At 29.7% G+C, this 21,673-nt stretch overlaps 1 protein-coding gene across 1 annotated transcript in view; it reads right to left on the bottom strand.

Annotated features, from left to right (window-relative positions):
- Positions 1–21,673, bottom strand: part of LOC143255771 (exportin-2-like) — a 71,778-nt gene that overhangs the window by 39,865 nt on the left and 10,240 nt on the right. Inside the window, 6 exon segments of the mRNA XM_076511959.1 lie at positions 1,121–1,213; positions 3,156–3,263; positions 3,853–3,943; positions 4,054–4,169; positions 4,171–4,200; positions 12,681–12,782. Of these exon segments, the coding sequence (XP_076368074.1) occupies positions 1,121–1,213; positions 3,156–3,263; positions 3,853–3,943; positions 4,054–4,169; positions 4,171–4,200; positions 12,681–12,782 (540 nt within the window).

Below are 21,673 nucleotides of genomic sequence, written 5' to 3'. Positions count from 1 at the left end.
ATTTTAATAGTATGTATGTTCCAAGATCTTAATTATGTAAGGAAATATTTTCTTTGTTGCATTACTGAATTGAAGTATTTAATGCAGTACTACTTTTAGTATAAAATATGTTGGCTTAGGCATAACTGATAAACAATGACAAGAAAAAAAAGATTGGGTAAGTGATTTATTTCTTGTTTTTAATTTTAATTCTTTACTTTTCATTATAAAAATAAATACAATAAAAATGTTTCATGAGGCATGCATGCAAGCAGCCCATAAGTAATGTAACTTAAGTAGATGTCTTCTGTTATAAGCTTAAAGCTAATTAGAATAAACAAATGCAATTTCATGTCACAACATGAATTCATTCTAGAAAGAAGAGGGAAATTTAGATTTTTTTGTGGTTACAAAATCATTCAAATTGACTAATTATGTTTTGAGATAGGGAAAAGATGAAATATAAAGTTTTATTGAAAAATGTTTCAAATGTATTTAAGAGATTTTAGAAATTACACAAAAGAAACTTGAGATTTTTGATAAAAGGAAAAGTATTTTCAATCATGAAAATTACTCTGCACATGGACTATTCAAGACAAATACTCAATATATTCATTGACAAATTTTAGTTCATTAAAAATGATTTTATTTGTATGTCAAAGACTTATAATGTTAACTGAAAGTGTCAATTTTTTTAAAAATGTATACACTATAGAGAAAGTTAAAAGTATTAAATTTGTAAAGACTTTAAACAAGATCACAAGGTTGGTAAAATTGACCGAGTCCATATTGAAAAAGTTAAGCTATACCTAGCTAATTAATTGTAAGAACATTTACTCATCTACCAGTATTTATCATTAGAATATATTTTGCCCATCTAGGTTAAAAACAGTAATTTATTTCCCTTACAAGTTAAAAATAAAAGCAGCTAACTTAAAATAATGTTTTAGAAGTTTGTCAGTTAATGAAATAAGTAGTTTAATAAAGTAAAATAATGAAATACGATTTTAATTTAAAGGATTAGGTCATTAACAATGCCACTAGTGATTCTTAGAATTCAAACCACACAAATCTCACATATGCAGGATAGCACATTGAACAAGAACATGGATAATTACATTACAAACATAAAAAAACTTACATCTGTCTTCAGAAGTTTGTTGTCAACTGTTAACAGGGTTTTAAAATGTGTCATCCAAGTGTCTAAATTATCTTCAAAAAATTCTGGTAGATCCTGTCAGAAAAAAATGAACCATATCATGTTAAAAAGAGAAAACCAAACAACTTTTGTTTACCTTAATATGGAAGTTTTGTTAATCACATGTGTATATATAATATGTTAGCTCAGAACATGTATGTAATGTAACAGTGAGAAAATTTCTTTTCAATTTTTACTGTTATTAATAATTCAAAGAATGATCAATGTCAAGTATTTACTTCTGAATGATATAATGACATCTACTAACAACTTGGTTGCAAACATTTCATTAAGGTTTTCTGGATATGTCCTGTTTAAATCTTAACAGGCTATCAAGCTTCAAATAAGTTTATATTTTCTATTTTCAAAACTTAAATACATTACTAAAAAGTAATGTATTAACTTACCTACATATTTATTTCTTAAATACACATGATCCTAAGATCTGTTTTTCTTTTCAGCACAACTCAGTCTTATGAAACATTTCTTATGTAATTCACTAAAACTAGTTGTCCACCAAAACCAAACCAGGAATTCATCTTTAGTGGTTGTTTAAAATCACTTTTTTCAGTTATCAGCCAGCATGTTTATTTTAAAACAAAGATAATCTCTCTTGAACACTTTCAAAATAAAATATTTCTTGTGAATGTATTGCTCCATGACCTATACAATGTCTCTAATAAATTATAAAACTTCAGGAAATGTTTACTTATTGAAAAATATAAAACAAAGAAATTATAATAATAGTGTGAGAGAAATACACATTAAAATCAGAAAATAGGTCTGCTTAAAACAAGCATTTAGTGAATTACTTATCAAATGTGGAAAAGCAGATGAAAATTAAAAAAGTTTAGTTTTAAACAGTAATTTCCAATCTTAAAATGCTGATAGAAATTGTTCATTATAATTGAAATCATTCCCAACTGAAATTTTTGTTACACTAAGTTTAATAGGTAATGAGAGTCTTAACATAAAACATTAGAAAAGTGTAATGTGTGAATATCTGTAACCCAAATACAGAAAGTAAAAATATAACTTATCAATAAACAGGTCATTATGTGGTGACAAAGTTTGGGAAAGACAATAACACTCTAGAATGTGAAATGGAGTAATAAATATCTGAACTGTTTTAATCATATTTAAGTTAAATTAGTATAGAAGCTAAATTATTTAAAATAAAATGTTACATAATCCAGTATGATCAATATGATTTGTGAATCACAAAAATACTAGAAGTACAGTATAAAAAACAAGCAGTAATATGGCATTTGATTTCATTATTTAAAACTCTTCTATTATCAAAACTTCAGTTCTCAAAAAGGACCTAAATATGTGTATTTTTCTAGATTATTCAGATTTCACTATCTTACATTGATAAAACTTAAAATTGTCAAAATTTTTGTAATTGTTAAGACTTTCAAATTAATGAAAAAAAAACACTTAAAGCCTTTTATATTTATGTTGATCATAATGTTAGAAGGCAACATGAATGGAAGTACAGATGTTGTGTTTACTATTAGCAATATGCTGATATGCTACAAGATGAAGTTGTATAATCTTTCACAGATGAAACTGGACCAGACTATGCCTTGATGCCTAGTCTTAAAATGTTATGGATGTGATGGGCTACCTATGGACTTAAGAGTAACTTCATTATGGTTCATAACATTATCACAGTAAATCATACATTATGTTATGATTAAAATGTGGTATTATCAGCAGACAGACAGTCTGATTATGTCTAAAAGAAACAGTAACTACAATGAGATACATATACAAATACCTTTTTTCTAGGAGGTGTCTCTGTAAAAAACATATTCAACTAATTAAAGTTTATGGTGAATTAATTTGTCTTATTAAATATGTTTATCTGTGGAATCAGAATTTATCAACAAATATCAGGTAAAAATCTAGTAAGTGGAAAAAGTAATCTAGCCTCACATACACACTAAAAAAACGACAAAACCACAAACATTACCTGATAATTGAGGCTGTAAAAAATCTTGGCAATCAGTACAAGAGAACTAAAGATCACCTTCAAAGCTTCAGGGTTATCTGCATACTTATTAGCTAGTTCCATAGTTGCCTTGTGTTAGAAAAGGTACTCATTAGCAATATATCCATTCATTTATTATAAATTAAATACAATATACAAAAATTTAAATTTTTGTTGGTTCTTTTATGGACCATTATAAAATAAGCATGTCAGTGAAATGTTAAAATAATTTTAAATAAAAAGTAATCTTTTACTTCTTGCTGTTCAGGTTCTTGAGAAATTATACACAAAATATGCATCTTTTACAACTTACAGTTGAACTTTCATTACATTTTCTCACCAACCTTAAAATACTTCAAATGCTTAAGTCAGTTCTGCAAATTTTACAACACTAAACAATAACTGACATTTAAGAACTACATCTATGAAGTTTCTGAGCACTTATGGAATACCAAAAGAGAAATAAACAATTACATTAATCAAAATATATTTTTATGTAGAAAAATCATATGATTAAATCTTATGAAAAAATAATTTATACAGAATTTCAGATCTGCTATTTTTCCTCATAAATTTTATTTTTTTGTAAAGTAAAAAACTTGTACATTCATGTCAGCTAATAGATTTACTACAGTTTTTATAAGTGAATATTTAAAAAAAAATTATATTTTATACTCACAACAAAAAGTTCAGTCAGAGGTTTTGCAAAGTTGTCCAACACGTATTTAATTTCTGTCCATAAATCTTGGGATTTAAATTCGTATCGGTATCTTAAAAAAATGAAAAAAATATATTTTTGTTAAGTTGAAAAACTTAATTGAATTATAAAGTGGAAAATATATTTGCATTTACTTACAAAATAAAAATAATAAATCTTTACCTCTTGAAGAGTGAGTGAGCTGTCTGCAGAACTCCATTAATGATATGAAACTCTCCAGTTTTAAAATGGTTGATCATTTCTTGCAGAAGATTGGGCCAACGTTCTGGGAAATCTTCCCCTTCCAATAATACTAACAGCATCACTCATCTGTGAAGACATTCACATTTTTAAAATGAATCAGTAACACAAAAAAGTTTATAAAACTCATTCAAAACAACAAAAGAAAAACTCACAGAATGACTTCTACCATTATTATTAAATTTCCAATTATGCAATAATGCATATTGTGCTTGTGCCAAATATTATGAATGTTCATCAAGCTATTTGAAAATGATAATGTAAATTAAATAATGATTTTTACAAACTTCAGGTGGCTCTCAGAATATCTGAATTGTAATTGTATGCATTAAACATTATATTACTTTAAAGTACTTAGTACTATATTAATATACATATATGCTATATTAAATATGGTAGTTAATACCATTTACAAAACAGCATTAGTTTAGAGCTGACTTTCACATAATTACACAGTCATACCATTTATAAATCTTTGTATGTATTTGTTGGAATAAAGTGTCAAATAATTTGAAATGTAATAATTTTTCATAAAAAGTGAAAAAGTATAATAATGAGTAATATAACTAGTTACTTTATATTACATGTGTAATAGTATTATTTCTTTATTTTTTGCAATAAGTAAGAAATAATACATTGTTAATGCTAATAATATTGCCCAACAATGTTATCATTTGAGTTTTGAAAGTAATTTACATAAAGTGAGCATTGCTATTGGGAAAGAATTGAGAAGGTAAAGAGAACTAACATTAGAAACGTGAAAAAAATTGCACGGCTCTAAAGCAAGGATGCATATACTAATTGGAAGTATCTGTATTAACTGGGAAAAAATAAATTGGAAAGAACTTGTATCAATTACACAAGCACCAGACTTTCTTTTAATTCAAAATCTTTACTTTAAATGAAGTGTTTTCCATCAGAACAGCTCTGCTGAAAAATAGAAATCAATATTAATAACATTATCATCAGCTTATTTATAAAATTAAAAATAAAGAATACTTTTGTTCCTGTTTTTCTAGGTAAGAATAATGTCATTATGAAATCAGATAGGTTTTTAAATAATTACCTGAAAAACAAATGTTAAGGAACTACAAATATATTGTTTCATTTCTGCATTTTGTGCAAAGCTACACAAGGATTATCTGTGCCAGCTGTCCCTAATTTAGTAGTGTAAAAGTAGAAGGAAGGCAATTTGTCATCACAACCAACCACCAACTCTTGGGCTACTCTTTTAACAACAAATAGTGGGATTTACTGTCACGTTATAAAGCTCCCACAGGAAGATTTTGCCAAAATAAGAAATAAACTAAAACCACATCAATCTTACCACAGCATTTTGAGTTTTTAAATAGTTTTACTTGCTAATTGTCACATTATTTTATTAGAATAAAAGAATAGCTGAATTAATCATCACATTATAACACTTCCATGGCTGAAAGGGCAAGCATGTTTGGTACATTTGAGATTTGAACCCATGACCCTCATGGTAAAGAGTCAAGTGCCCTAACCACCTGGTGATGCTAGGCCTGCTACAAATGTCGAACTTTACTAAGATAAGTATAGAGTATAAATATAAAATATGTAATGTAAAAATGCTTTTAGTATAAATTTATGGCCAATTTCTGATAATGATCAGTTTTCACTGGTACTACCTGTGTGTGTGTGTGTGTGTGCACGCACGTAACAAGACTTAAGAAAATTTACCATTTTCCACATTAAAAAGGATAATTTGAAAAATGCTGACTTTAAAATTGTTCTAACCAATCGAACTGAACTCTACTCACATTCATAAGTATAGTTCATTAGATGTAACAACACACTAAACAGAGACCAAATTCAACAAACCAGTGAGTTTAAAACTTTTAACACATCCAAATGAAACATCAACACAATTTCCTTTAACCCTTTCAAAATGGACATCATTTTGTAGTGTCAGGAGGTTTAAGTAAGTTACATTCAAAATTAAACTATTTTATTGTGGTATATAAATAAAAGTAGCGTGAAAATGTAGCCAGCATTCCAACCTTTAATGTTATATTTGTTTCAAGCTTTTAGTTTTATGAGGCATTATTAAAAAAATTAAATTCTCCTAGTGTAAGAATTATGACATTTCCCATCTAGGTTATCTATCATTATTGTACCTAATCTTAACAAACCTAAGAAAAGATTCTTACTTTTTTAAGTTTTATTTACTTCTGTGATAATAAATAATAAACATGAAAAATAAGAAATAAAGTATCTTCTTTTTCTTATTGCAAATTATACATAAGCCAACATATTTTATAACAATGGTAGTAGTGCATTAAATAATTATTTGATTCAATAATGCACCAAACAACATTGACTAATAACATGTAAAACCAGAAAATTTCCCCCAACTCTCAAATACTTCCGGTTTTCTAACTGGGCCACAAAAGCTGTTACAATTTCATCCAAGCTAGTCATCACCTTTCCCATGGAAATAAAGCTTGTACTCTGAGTGAAATTGATGTTTATCTGTTAAAAAAAATGCTGTTCATGTTTTGATTATTTGGCCAGTTGGTTTGGTGTTTCATGGCGCAAAGCAACTAGTCTACTTGTGCCGAACATCCAGTAAAGAGTTAAAAATTAAAGTAAAATAAGTAAATTTCATAAAAGGAAAATAAGGTAAAACAAAACTAAATTTAATTTTTGAATTAAAAAAACATAAATAGCATTAAAACCAATTTTTAAAATCTAGTCTATAGCAGTAAGAGAAAAACTACAATAATGCAAGTTGTAAAGAATTTTCTGTAGCATAACTGTAATCATTATAACACATCAGGAAGAATAACAGGTAAGTTCAAAAACCACCTTAGTCACCTGAGGTTGGCCTTTTCAGTCCTGGTTCCGAGTTATTTGACATTATGGCCATTTTCAGAAAGTAGAGTAATAAATATTTTAAAAGACTTGAAGCAAAATTTCAATTATAACATGCCAGGATGATTAATGGGTAGGTCAAACATCTGCATTAGTTACCTGAAGTTAGCCTTTCAAGTTCTGGTTTCAAGTTATTTAATGTCATGGACATTTTCTAATTTTAAATCAAACTCGTTTCTTTACTGACTCGGTGAAGCGGAGAGCGGACCGCAGGGTTCACGTTTCCCCGCTGATTTCTCCAAGCCCGTTCCCTTGGCTGTGGTTTCGCTAGATAGTAGATAGGGACAGTGGGAATCTCGTTAATCCATTCATGCGCATCACTAATTAGATGACGAGGCATTTGGCTACCTTAAGAGAGTCATAGTTTAATTAGCATTAAAAAGATTAATGGCCTTTAAAAAACTAAAAAAACATTTCTTAGGTGGATAGTGTCACCATGGCCAATAACATTGTCTAATGTTACAGATAAACCTTGGGATAGAACATGTTTAAAATGTTGCTGTCATTGACAGTCATAATGACAGCAAGACAGTAAAATGTGGCTTATTGTGACCTGAGTGTTACACAGACAACACATTGGTGCATCAGTCCCAGATAAAAGAAAAAGATGGGTTAAAAAACTGTGACCAATGTGTAGTCTAGTTACAACAATTTCCTCTTTGCGATCCTTACGGAAGCACAACAACCAAAGTCCAATATAGGGTTTTATTTGGAAAAGCTTGTTTTCACGTTGCACATTCCAAGTTGACTGCCAGCTGACACGGAGCTAAGCCTTAAATACAGGACCATAGTCCATGTATGGAACAGGCATAGCAGTGATAGTGCCAGAGCAGACAGATTTAGCTGCAGTGTCAGTGAGCTCGTTCTCTCGAATACCAACGTGGCCTGGTATCCAAAAAAACTGGATAGAAGTAGATGTTAAAGAGAAATGGGCCAATCGGTTTTGAATATTGATGAGAACAGAGTGTGAACTAATATGAAGTGATTCCAGGGCCAGTAGAGAACTAAGCAAGTCAATATAAATAGTGCAATTTGAGTACTGCTTAGCTACTATGTGAACCAGAGCAAGAGAAATGGTGTATAGTTCAGCAGTGAACGCAGAAGCTGTAGAGGGAATTCTACGTGCAACCACCAAACCATAGCAGAGCCAACATGGTCACCTGATTTCAAACCATCTGTATAAATAGGAATGGAAGGATGGTTCAAAAGATGTTCAGCAAATAACAGACAGTATTTCCAACTGGGGGTGTCTACTTTTCTCAGATGACTTAAAGCTAGGTCACATTTGGGGACTGTAAGAAGCCTGTCATTTCTGTACAAAGAAAACTGCCAAAAGGTGACTGTATTGGCAGGTTTCAGAAATGTTTTACTGTAAGGAAAGACATACAGGATGGTAGGAAGCAATCAGTGCTTTGATGTCATCCAGATTAAAACATAAACCATTGTATCAAAGTGGCCATTTTTATCTATGTGTATGTGAATTGAGCAGAGAACTCTTCTGTTTATGACCATATCTTTTTACTTTACTGTCTTTATTCAAGGGAGATCTATCAACTTCCATGGATCTCTTGGGGTGGGAGAAGAAGACGTACCTGAGGAAAAGCTTGAACCCAGAGCAAAGGAAGTGGATCTTTGGATTTGCTGGAATGTATGTTAGGGATAGAGATGGGTGTTGAAGTTGATTCACCAAATGTTTTAACCATGGAGGTCAAAAGACTTTTCATTTTGTTTGAGAATGAATCTTTTGGAGACACAGAGAGATCCACCTGCACTCCAACTGTAGTAGTGGAACGAAGTGCAGCAGCATACGTCTGAGATAAAGTGGTGAACAGCAACTTTTGAGCCTCAGGGTAAGTGATGTTTTCAAGAACTGTTTTCAAACGCTGCACCTCTTTTTTTTCTAGCCATTTAGGGCAAGAACGAAAACAGGATGGGTGTCACAGTTAATGCAACAAGGGTCCATTTCACACTTATAGGCATTGTGGTCCTTGCCACCTCAACAAGCACACATCAAGGAACTATGACATGATGCTTTTGAGTGGCTGAACTGCTGATACTGGAAACATCCAAGAAGGCTTGTAATATGGGTGGAGAAACCAGCGAGAATCTCTGAGTAGGGAATGTCCTTCAAATCACTCTCAATAACAACTCCTCATGATGAATTCAAAGTAGCACGAGATGTAAACTCAATAGGTATATCCCTAATTGCCTTTAAATGCAAGAGGAGTTCAATGTGTTGAGATGTGGATGTTTCCACCAATATGTCACCAGAGCAAAACTTCTTTACTGACTTTCAAGAGCCAGGAAGTCCCTTTGGTCCGTTCTGAATGAAAAAGGGAAACATCTGCCCTAAAGGTGTGTCTGAAAGAGAATGTAGTATAAGAAAATGAGGTATAACAGGTGTTACAGATGTCGAAGATTGTTGCTCAGAATCTTCAAAATGTGGTCATTTACTTATCTACTGTTTTTCGCTTTTTAAGTTTTTATTTAGAGGATCCATAATAATAAAAAAAAAAAAATATTTCGGTGTCCACTAACCCCACCCACCATGGAGCTCTATGAGGGAATGCACAACAATGCCAAAGAAGAACACTACAGCAATGCCAGGGTTTCATGAACACTAGACCCAAACAACAGCATCAGATACAATGTCCACAATACCTGTTGAGGACATCCAACACTGGTACTTGGTTGACTTTAGCCCAAGTGGACCAGCCGATTGACCCAAGGGGGGCCACCCCAATGCTTCCTGTCTACAGGAATAAAATAAATATTAAAAATAAATGTTTTAATACATAATCTTTTATGTAGTAACCACAACCACTACTTAAGAGCAGATTCGCAGAATGTTTTGCATCAATGATGCAGTGTTTTGTAAAGAAAAAAAGTGAGTTTAATTCCTTCTGCACTATTCTAAGTGTAAATAGATGAAGAGAGATGATATTAGTTTCAACGAGTGGTTCATATTTTCTCATTTCATACGTGACCAGTTACATCAGAATGTCACAAACCCTGTAAATTTAATTATACTTCAAGAAACAACCTGCATAATTCTTATTTTACTAACCTGCCTGCTCTTAATAAGTTGCAAGTTGCTAATATCTGTTTCTAGAGTTGAACTATTTGGTGTTTCGGAGTTAAGTCTTTTCACATGGGCACATTTGAATTTACCTAGTTCATTACTATTTTGTGATCATTACAGCTTCTATACTATAATGTTTAGTCACTGGCATTTATATTCATAACATTTGACAGGCCTTTTAGTAAACATTCAGATTTCTGTAGAAAAAAGGTTTTATAATTAAATGTTTTTATATTTATTGTGCTTTTGTTTACCAAATCAAGTGCAATGATTTTCATGTTATAATGAAAATAATTTTGTTCATCTAAAAATTTTCATATTTCATGTCTGTAATCTCTTAAGCCTCCGACATAATTAAAAAAATGTTATTTTTCAGTGAAACTATTTTATCTAATTCCACATATGAAGTTGGTCAATTTGACCAGCCTCATAACCACACAGACAAAAAATATGAATTACCTTTTTTGTTCTATCTAGAATGACTTTCAATTGTATTATGAAACAACCTTTGTTTATCTTACCATTAAACTCGTAACAGCATACATTTGTACTTCAAATGTCTATTATTTTTTTTAACTGTTTGTAACTGAATTTTCCTGAAATAAACTTTGCAAGTTAGTGAACATGAATCTCTTGTTACCCTATCAAATTATATAATGCATAAGCTGCTGGTGAGTGACTTTTTGAAATGTTTTTATAATTATCCTTTATGTTACCTAATCTAGTCCAAACAATTTCTAATTTTTATGTTTTAAACACTTATAATAATAATAATAATAAATAGATAAATAATACATATGAAAAACAATAAATAAAATACTTGTCTGAGTTGCCTTCTCTCTTTTTATCTGTTAATTGTTAATGACACTTAACCTTTCCTTTTCTATACAAAGGGTGCTATTGCACTAAATGTTTTATTTAACCCTTTCACCTTAGTATCCTTATTATGCACAGCAGAATGTTTTAGTGTCTTATATTCAAATTTTCATCATATTAGTTTTTGTTTACATTACACCAATTAGTATGGCATAAACATTTAGCTAACAATCCATATTTTAATGGTACATTCATTTTATGTTCTTAATACCTTAAGAAAATATTTTTTAAATCTTAAACTTCTCCAAGTGTTACACAGTAACATTTTCTCACAGCATGTTCTCCATTTTATCCACTATATTTTCAAAATGTACAAAATTAAATGTAAATTGCTTCCTATAACATTGTCATTGCTCACACAAAGCAAATTTTATAGCTTTCAATTCTGTCTGGTTCCAGAGCTACCTAATAGAAAATCAAACCCCTCTTGTACCAACCACCTGGTTTGTTAATAGTTCTCTCACCTTTATTGTATATTACTTGTAACCAATAGAAAGTCAAGGTTTTTATCTATCAAATAATGTTGTGTTGTGAACAGATGAGCATCAATTTTACTCAAGAGTACGAGCAGTGTACACATGACAAACTTAAATCAAATTGATTGATACCATTTTAAATAAGGGTAAAGAAATTAACAGATAAAATAAAGTATTACTTAAAAATGAAAAACATTTGAAATGCATTTATGAGGTTTTACAGATTACACAAAGGAAATGAGATTTTTGAGATGAGAATAAGTATTTTCAATCTTAACATGAAAATTACTTTGCACACAGACTATTAAAAATACTCCACTAAAAATACTCCACTTTTTTTTTTTCATGTGAAAGACTTACAATGTCAGCTGAAAGACTGTCAAATTTTGTGAAGATATACAAAATATTTTGAAAGTTAAAAGTACTAAGTCATAAAAACTTTAATCAAAAAGTTCATGTAATCAGTCAAACTGAACAAGTCTGTGTTGAACGTTAACCACATACTGTTAATAATTTTACAAGAAAATCAGCTGATTACAGTGACAACAAAACTGCAGTTTTAAAATTTATAAAAAGTGAAACCATAGCAGAAAATTTTTAAGTTAAGACAATTTCAATAACAAAGACAAGCAAAGAGTAGATTGGCTATTATTTTAATGATGATTGACTTTGGTATTATAGAGAGATAACACAATATTATGCAGTATAAATGTAATATAAAGCATTCTCTAGTGTAGTATGAAATCAAAGATTTTTTTCACACATTGTTCTTAATGGTTGTTAATACACTTTACACCATTATAAAGTTAATGTAATGCACTTTATATTTTTAATCTTAGGTATCTTTCAAGTTACATTATCATCATACACTTAAATACTGGATTCAATCTTTCCAAAAGTGTTTCAAAACTTAATCAAGTACTATGCATGAAATAATTCTTAAATCCTGGCTCAGATTTCCTTTAAAATATATAAAACTCAAGTCTAATCTCTATGCTGCTTTAGTTTATAAAAGTTTACACTTAATAAAGTATAGAAGTGGTATGTTCTAACATTATTTTATTCATCATCATCAGTTACATTTAACTGCAGAAACTGTAAATGGTTAAACACATACATCACCTGCATGTCATTCAAATACTATCACTTACACACAATACAGTATTTCTCTGAATGTTTATGGATGCTAGTTTTAAACAAATAAACTTCGTGAATACCTGTCTCTGAATTTGTTCTGGACTTCGTAACATCAATGCAACAATCAAGTTTTTCACTGTTGTTCGATCCTCAGGATGAATTTTGTCGGTGGAATCTTCATGCTACAATAACAATTATTTTATACAAGTTAGCAGCAAGAAATTTTATTTTAAAAATGTCTGTCGAAAATTAGTCACAAAATAATGTTACTAATGTTTGATTTTTGGTAATGCATCATATTGAATACTTTAGCAGTTATCTGCCTTCTTACATAATAGTTGATAATTATACACATGGTATCCAATATATCCAACATGATAATATTAGTTAAGATTTCAACTGATCTATGGAATACACTTGATGATAGAAAGCCTTACTTTACAAAAGCATAAAAATTCTTGATATTATACTAGCTATAGTTAGCAATTACTCATAGAAGAGTACCTTTGATAAAATGACATTTTACATTTCTGCTTGGCTGATTTCATATGTGCACTTCAATACATAAAGAATGTACCAGACTTTTGGTACTTTTCTAAATCCAACTGAAGTTTTATTGTCAAGAAAATTATTATAGCTTATCAAAACTTCATTTATCAAGTATAAAATATAAACAACATGCATAAATAATAACAAATTAAATACTTTACAAATTTAAAAACAGTTTTACAACTTAATTATACAAAAATATTACCAATAAGAACACACATATTCAAACTTCTGAACATAAAATAGCTGAACAACAATTAAGAGTTTTATTTTAAATCATAAGTTCTAAAATCTCAAACTGTAACTGAAAAAACAAAACAAAAACATGTTAAACTTGATTTTATATCATGGGTTATGTATTTTGTTAAAATAATTTCTAGGGAATTTAGCTGTGCATAACTATTAAAAATATTACTTTTTGTTTCATCATCATACAATAAATGGAACTCTTGTTTATATGATAATGAAAAAACGTTTTTACTATGCAATATGTAACCCCCAACTTTGTGACATTTAATTGTGCATAACTATTAAAAATATTATTTTTTTCACCATCATACAATAATTGGAACTCTTGCTTATATGATAGTGGAAAAATGTTTTGTTATGCAATATGTAACCCTCAACTTTGTGAAATTTTTATCCTGTGTGCATGTAGATTTGTAATAGGAGTCATGATTTTCCTGTTTTGCTGCATTTCCTGCCATGAAGAACTTTATTTTTCTCCATTCTCAAGGTGCAGATATAACATTCTGAATGTTACTCATGCATCTAATGCACTGGCAACATCTATATAAATATAACCATACTATCTATTGCTTGCTCATACAAATACTTCATAGGGTGTGCATGGATCTTCACCAAAATTAATAAAGAGGTTCATTTGGTTCATGGAGAAATTTTCAATTTTGCAGTTTTTATGAGTGTTTTTGTGTGTTATTTTTACCAGTATTTTGCTTCTGTTGATGGATCTTCACTAAATTTGGCATGAAGTTTTGTCGGGTCCATGAGGAGATACATGCAAATTTACAGTTTCATATTTTGTGTTTTGCTGTTTTATGGGTATTTTGGGTTTTTTAAAATTATGAGTAAAGGAAACAACTTTTCATGTCCTAAGATAACCTTTCATTAATCATAAATTTACATAATTTCAATTCAATGTACAGGTATCCCAGTTAGTTATAGTAATGTTTACGTGTACCTATGATAAAGAACTTTATAGAAATGTACTAATTTATATCTTTGTATTAAACAACCCACCAGTTGTTCTTTTTATCACTCTCAACCAGTGTTAACAAGCATGCTCCCTAAGATATGAACACTTTCAAAGAGCATTTTTTAATTAGAATCATGTCAAGAGAATAGCAAGACAATTAAGTAATCTGATTACCTGTAAGCATTGAGTAGTGTCACTTAAAAATGATCAATTGGTATAAACAACTAAACAGAGTAATGTTCTGTTAACAATCAGCTAATCAAAATTAGGGTTTGTGATTACTTTTGCTTATTCCAACTGTCCTAGTATTCATAATATTGCCACTTCAATTTATCATTATTTTATTTTTAATTCAAATTTGTTCAGCCAAATCAACTTAAATAATAAACATGTTCAATTACTGCTATTTTCCATTATTTTTTCCACTCAAGTAAACAAAGTATTGGCATTGTTATTTTTGAGTATTTCAAACTGTTTCATACATCAAGGGCCACAGGTCTGATTCCAGTTGCCATCAAATATAGCTTGTACGAAACTTACAAATGTGAAGGTGTAGCCTACAGGCTGTTACATAGTAAGTCACAGTTATGTCTGATGTTCAAAACTATCTTGATTGGGCCTAAATAATAGTATAGCTTTAATTTACATATTACTTATTACATGATACAAAGGTAATCACTGTTAATAAGGATATGGTTGGCTTGATAAAAAAGTTATGAAAAGTTAACAATCATTATTTTGTACTCACTCAAAATAAAATATTGATTGTTCAATAGCTTGCTGTGTTTATGATAAATTAGTAGGCATGGACTAATAATATGTAACTTGATTAACCCTTTTGTTGTGAACTCAGTATAAGATACATGAGATTGTCTACACATTTCCACACATTATGTATTTTCATTATAACTTTTGAAATGTGTCTCTCTTCACAAAATCTAGTATACTTTTAGTAAAGATAAGATTTAGATTTTTAAAAAAATATTTTTACTAAAGATTTGTTTAAAAAAATAGAGCATGTTTTATTGTTAACCTGAATGCAAAGTGATTTCATGTTAAGATTAAAAAAACTATTCTTCGTCCATAAAAATTTCAAGTGTTGCTTGTGTAATCTCTAAAACTTCCTAAATACATTTCTCATGTTTGTTTCCAGTAAGACTTTATATTTTATTTTCTATGCTCTAACTACGTTGGGTCTGTCACTTACCCAAACTCGTATCCATCATAATAAAATTAGGAAATACATATAAATTACGCTTTGTTGATGCTAGAATGTCAAAATATCATAACATGAAAATACAAATGTTTAGTCTAAGTAGCTTAAGTTTCATAATGCTATATATAAAAATATGTATCTTAGTTTTTATTATTTTGACTTTTCAGTCATGTTTACCTAACATTAAATATCTTGCATTGATGTGGTGCATGTACAATCAGGTCAAGTATCCTCTAATATAATACTGACCTTTAGTTTTCTCTGTCTTGGCTGTGTTTCAGTGGACTAGTATTTTGTAACATACATTCACATTTCAGTTATTATACATTATGTATGTGTGTGTGAATGATTACTCTTTAGAAATAAATAAATGAATTCATTTTTCTTAAAACATAGAACAATAAATCAAGAAGTAAGGCAAATATATATCTTTTCTCACTGCAACCTTTGCATTCAGTTGCTGGATATAGGTTTTTAAGTATTAAAATTTTGCATGTAGAGGATATCAAAGAAATTTTTTAGATTTTATATATGCAGTTGAATAACAAAAATGATAAATCCACTAATTTATTGAGTATTATAACTAAGATGTATTTAGATTTAAAGAAATATGAAACTTCAAGCAGACTAAACACAATGTACCTTCATGAAATCTTGGTTCAAAAAAAAGTGGTAGCCTTTTCACAAACTAAAATTGCTGAGAAAATCCACAAAGAGGACTTTCTAAGCTGTTGTTTGGTTATTCACTTCATATACTGTTTTGTTTCAGAAAATGGAAAAAAGTTTAAAAAACCTATGGTTTTATTCAGTACATAAGCCATATTTTGGCAAAATAAAAATATATGTGGTTCTTTTCTTTCAGTTTAGCTGGTAAATATTAGTAATTTGAGTTCCTAATTTGTACAAAACTACAGATGTAGTATTGACATCACAAACATCTATATTTGTGTTTTGATAATTACTTTTAAATTAAGAAAATAACTGATATATAACATTAAAGTTTGAAATATAATCTAGAATTTGATTCCAAACTTACTGACATAAATTCATAAAATATTAAATACAATTCAACAAACATGTTGACACAGTCTTTGACCAGTGATACGTCGTGAAAGGGTTAAATGTGTTCTACACTTTCATCAGTATACACAACATTTTGCTCAATAACTTGATGTTTTCAATATTGATAAAAATTTTAACTATTTAAGTTATTTTACAATGATGATGGAATTGGAAAAAATATGAAAGTCTTGGTAATTAAACATTTAGAATTCTGTTTTTAATATTTCTTACAAAAGTCTGATTTCTAACTTATAAAGAACTTTAATTTCTGAAAAAAAAAAAAAAATCAAATATCACATTCTTACCAAATAGCAAGTAATGCACTATTTGTCTTTATAGAGCTACTGTGATTTTCACTGAATTAGGTATTATCACACTCCCTAGCTTTATTACAGGGAATCTAAATGCAATTATTTTTATTAATGAATTAATTTATTTGGTAATGGATACATTAATATAGTCAGATATTAACAAATTATTTGTAAAAACACTATACTCTTATTTTTTTTACATGAGGAATTAGTTTATCCAGTAATAAATATCTCAATTTTTCTATTTCAATCCATTACTCTTTTCAATCTTACTGATGATTGGTCATGTAGTCCCTTTAATAGTGTACTGGTGAAAATGTTTTCATTTTCTGGATGAGGATTACAAAAAAACCTTGGAAAATTAAGTATTTTTCTGATTTATGATCTATATTATGAAGTAATGTTTATTTCCATTAACAGAAATTTAGCATGTTTAATAATCTCATGAAAATTTTAGAAAGAAACCCAAATAATAATTTTAATTCTTCATGCATGGGTTTGGTCATTTTGACCAACCTTGTAACCACAACACCAACTACAAAAGTTTATGCACAATAACTCTGAATTTACTAAGTGTAGCTTCACAAAATCTTGAAGGTTATTAGTAAACATTATAATTCTGCTGAATACAAAATGGATTTTTTAATAAAGTATTCTTACTAAAGGTTTGTTTCAGAACTTAAGAAGCCTTTACTGAGTTAGTCTGAGTGTGAGGCAATTTTCATGTTAAAAATAAAAATTTTCCTTTTACACTTTTTATTTCATCTGCTTCATTTTTAGAACTTACTAAAAAATATCAAGTTTTTCAGTAAAATTTAACACTTATTTTCTCTACCTTAAATCAGTGATGAAAAATTAAAAGTTGAAATTATGAAATAAATCTAAATTATATTTTCTTTTCAAACTGACTGCATGCTGTAACAAACAATTACAGGAATACCTTGCACAGTGTGGTTAATGCATTGGAAAAACTAACACATCAACTGAATCAGCATTAACATGGAATAGTTTCAATAGGAAAAATAATGCTGTGTGAGTATCATAAGGAATTTCTTCACAGTAGAAATAATTAAACCTGATTAGAAAAATTAATAAACACAAATAGTTATGAGGTAAAATAAAAACTAAATATTTACTGATTAAAGAAAAATATATAATATGAGTTGCACCATTTTATAATTTGGATAATTATATATATATATAAATTGGAATTTTCTAATGCTCATTGGGCATTAATGTTGTGCTCTATGTCTGGATCACGATTCATAATTAAGTCTGAAGCAGTTTTCACTGCCCTGAACACTTTTTAAAGTTCCTGCAAGGGAAATTCTTTTTCATGCTTTTCATTAGAACCTTTGTTACACTCGTCTTTCTTCTTCTTCTTCCTCATATGCCTTGTCTTGGTTTAAATTAAGAAGTGTATCATTGTCAAAAGTTTGAGAATGTGTGTTAATGCACTCTTGAACATTAGCTACTTACATAGACTTGAAGATTGTTTCCAATTTTTACATCTTTGGAAACATCCCTAAATTTGGGACTCAAAACCACATGAATTGCTTGAGCAATGAGGCAAACTGTGTTTCAACACTGCTCTAATGTTACTCTTACTAATTTCAAGCCATGCTTCATTGATATTTTTAATAGCATTTCTGACATTGTAATTTTTTCAGAACCCAGTCAAAGATAGTGCAGCTTCTCTAGTTGTAGCCTTTATTACTTGAGAAAATATTTGCCTCATTGGTTGCAGTAGAAATGTTGTATTGGGTGGAAGAAAATGATATTGACATTTTCATTAAAGTCACAAAGTTCTGTTGGATGGCCTGGTGCATTATCTAAAAACAACAAAGCTTTAAACCCCAAGTTGTTTTCTTTGCAGTAACATTAAACTGCAGGACAAAAATAAACTTTTAACCAGTTTTCAAACAAAGTTTTTGTAACTCATGCTTTTTTATTTGATTGTCCAGCAAGTGGGAGTTGTCTTTGCACAACAGCTAAGTGTTTGGGGGGTTTCTGCATGACACACAAGCATGGGTTTTAATTTAAAATTGCCAGATGCATTTCTGCCCAACAAGTGTCAAATGGTCTTTTGATGCCTTGTATCCTGAGTTTTTTCATTTTCTGATAGAAAAATTCCAGAAGCCATTTTTTTTCCAAAATAAACCAGTTTCATCAACATTAAAAATTTGGTTTTCTTTGTACCTATCTTTTTAAATAATTTCTATAAATACATTAGGAAATTTTTCAGCAGCATTTTTGTCAGCACATGAACTTTTACCTACAATGCAAACATTATGAATCCCCAAGCGTTTATTAATATGACAGAACCAACCACAGCTTGCCAAAATTGTTTCATTAGTTGCCCCCTTCTCTATCATTTTCTTCCTTTATGTTTTATTTAAGGGCATTGAAAAAACTCATAGCTTTCATTTGAATTTCCATTTGACTTAAAGGAATTTGCTTCTAATTGTAATCTTCTACCCATATTGATAGTAGACATTCTATATTCACCATTAGAAAGCTCCTTTTCTTTACAACTGTTTCTGAGGCAAAAGAGTTGGTAGCCCTTCAATACTATTTGTACAGATTCTTTAATTTAACAATTCTTCTCACAGATGGTTCTTTCATTCCTTTGTCTTGAGCGAGTTTAGCAAATTAAGCACATTTTTCATAGCATTTGATGATTAAGTTTCTGTTCTAATGTCAGCCATTTGTGTTTCTTTGGCTTGGTGTCATTACACTCTTTTTTCACTCATAATAAAGGGATCTCTGTAAAAAAAAAAAGATCAGAAAAAGAATACACCTGTGCCTGTGGTCTTACTGAGCTCATTAACTCTCCCATTAATCTGTTGTACCATATTAAACATCTTAAGGGAATGGTATTCTCACAAAAATCTGTTTATCTTCCATTGTTTTAAGTTCTTAATGAGGCTGCTGCTACCTGGAAAGTGACCACTGACTATTTGTAAGTGTAACAACATGTAACAATATCGAGGAGAAATTGGTGCCTGTGAACCCTTTTGGGAATTATAAAAATGACCAGCTGCTTACCTTTCCAAATAATAGGTCAATATATAATTAGAATTTGGCCTCATTAAACCTAAAACTGGCTTTCTTTGATGTTCATGTGATCAGAGAGCCTTAAAGCTAATTAGAAAGAGAAGAGCTATCATGTTTCATCATGAATGCTCAGTTACTTTCATTTTGACCAAATTTAAATAGCTCTGAATCTGGTGAAAGTTTGAGCCAGCAGTGCCATTCCAGATTGATCTGATTTGGTGTCTTTGTTTTTTTGAAGTAATTAACTTGTTATTAATGTGAAGTATTTTTAACATCCAAAGAACAAAATAAAATATTATATGGAGAAAAAGTAAAATGTCCTAAATAATGGGGCATTATTAAAATCTGGATGCAGCTTTAAATGCAATATATTTCACTGCAGCCTATAAATGGTATTATGAACTTTTAGAATATCATAAATAATTGCCCACTTTACTGATTTAAGAAATTATGAAATGATATGAAAGATATTTTGAGATATTAAGTTTACATGCAACTCAAATGCAGTTCAGATGCTAAATTGCATCTTTAGAGGGGTATGGTCTCCTAACACTTGAATACAATACTGCTGGGTAAAGTGAGTGACAAAGCACTTCTGACAATTAAATGTAATGTATGATTCTTTTTAATGATATATATATATTTCTTATTTATTGTGATATAAGTTAGTTCAGATGAACCACTTTAAGAGTAAAACTGAAGGGATAAAACACACACACACAGACTGTTTATATATGTAATTCTAAAATAAAATTACAGAGATTAAATACAGATGAAATTGCAGAGTAACATTACAGAGTACTGTAGAAAAGAAAGTAACCAATATAGACAAATAAATGCAAAGGTGGCTAGTTAGGACATATACCATTAGATCGATTTGTTGTATATAATTTTCATGAAGTTGTTTATTCATTCAACAAATGAACATGTTTAAACTTAACACCGACATAGTTTTGTATAAGAATAGAGATGGCATTACATCCTTCTTCAATTATCTTTTATTCCTTTGACTTGGGATCCCCAAAAGACATGACCTCTTATCAGCATAATCAGTTTCTAAAATGTTAAGAGCATTATTGATGTTGATACGGTCCCTACATCTGCATAAATGAATCAACTGTGTTTTTGTCTGTTTCCTTAGAAAAACAAAAGCAACAAGTCTGTTTTCATTTGTTCTTTTCTTATTATTGAAACATCCATACACAGCACAATCACTTGGCATGTTGGCTATTTCTTTTGTTTTCTTAAAAAATGACTGATAATTAAAATCTCTTCCTCTGTAACATGTTTAGACACAAACTGGGCCATGATATAGAGGGAAATTTTTAGAGTGAGCCAACTGGGCTTAATTGAAGGGTGCACTTGATGTTGCTAGACTGTTCCACTCATACCCGACCAAACTGTCAAAAGCTATGCACCAGGCAATATATAATCCCTTCAGAGTTCATCTGCTGCAGAAAATGCTAGAGAGAAATAATGAACATTACTTAGTCCATCTGTATCATATCAAGACTTTTCCTTTACATATTTTATCTGTTTCCTATTTTTTACTTTTTTTTTTCTTTTCAAGTAATGGGTGACAAAGAACTAATGAAGTACTCGTATTTTACAGTCGCTGGTTTTCGTGACCACAAAAAAGCAACTTGTAACTTGTCATACTAT

This window comes from Tachypleus tridentatus, chromosome 7 (assembly GCF_004210375.1).
Source record: "Tachypleus tridentatus isolate NWPU-2018 chromosome 7, ASM421037v1, whole genome shotgun sequence".
NCBI lineage: Eukaryota > Metazoa > Arthropoda > Merostomata > Xiphosura > Limulidae > Tachypleus > Tachypleus tridentatus.
The sequence above is the reverse complement of the archived record's forward strand: the minus strand, read 5'-3'. Positions and strand labels throughout refer to the sequence as shown.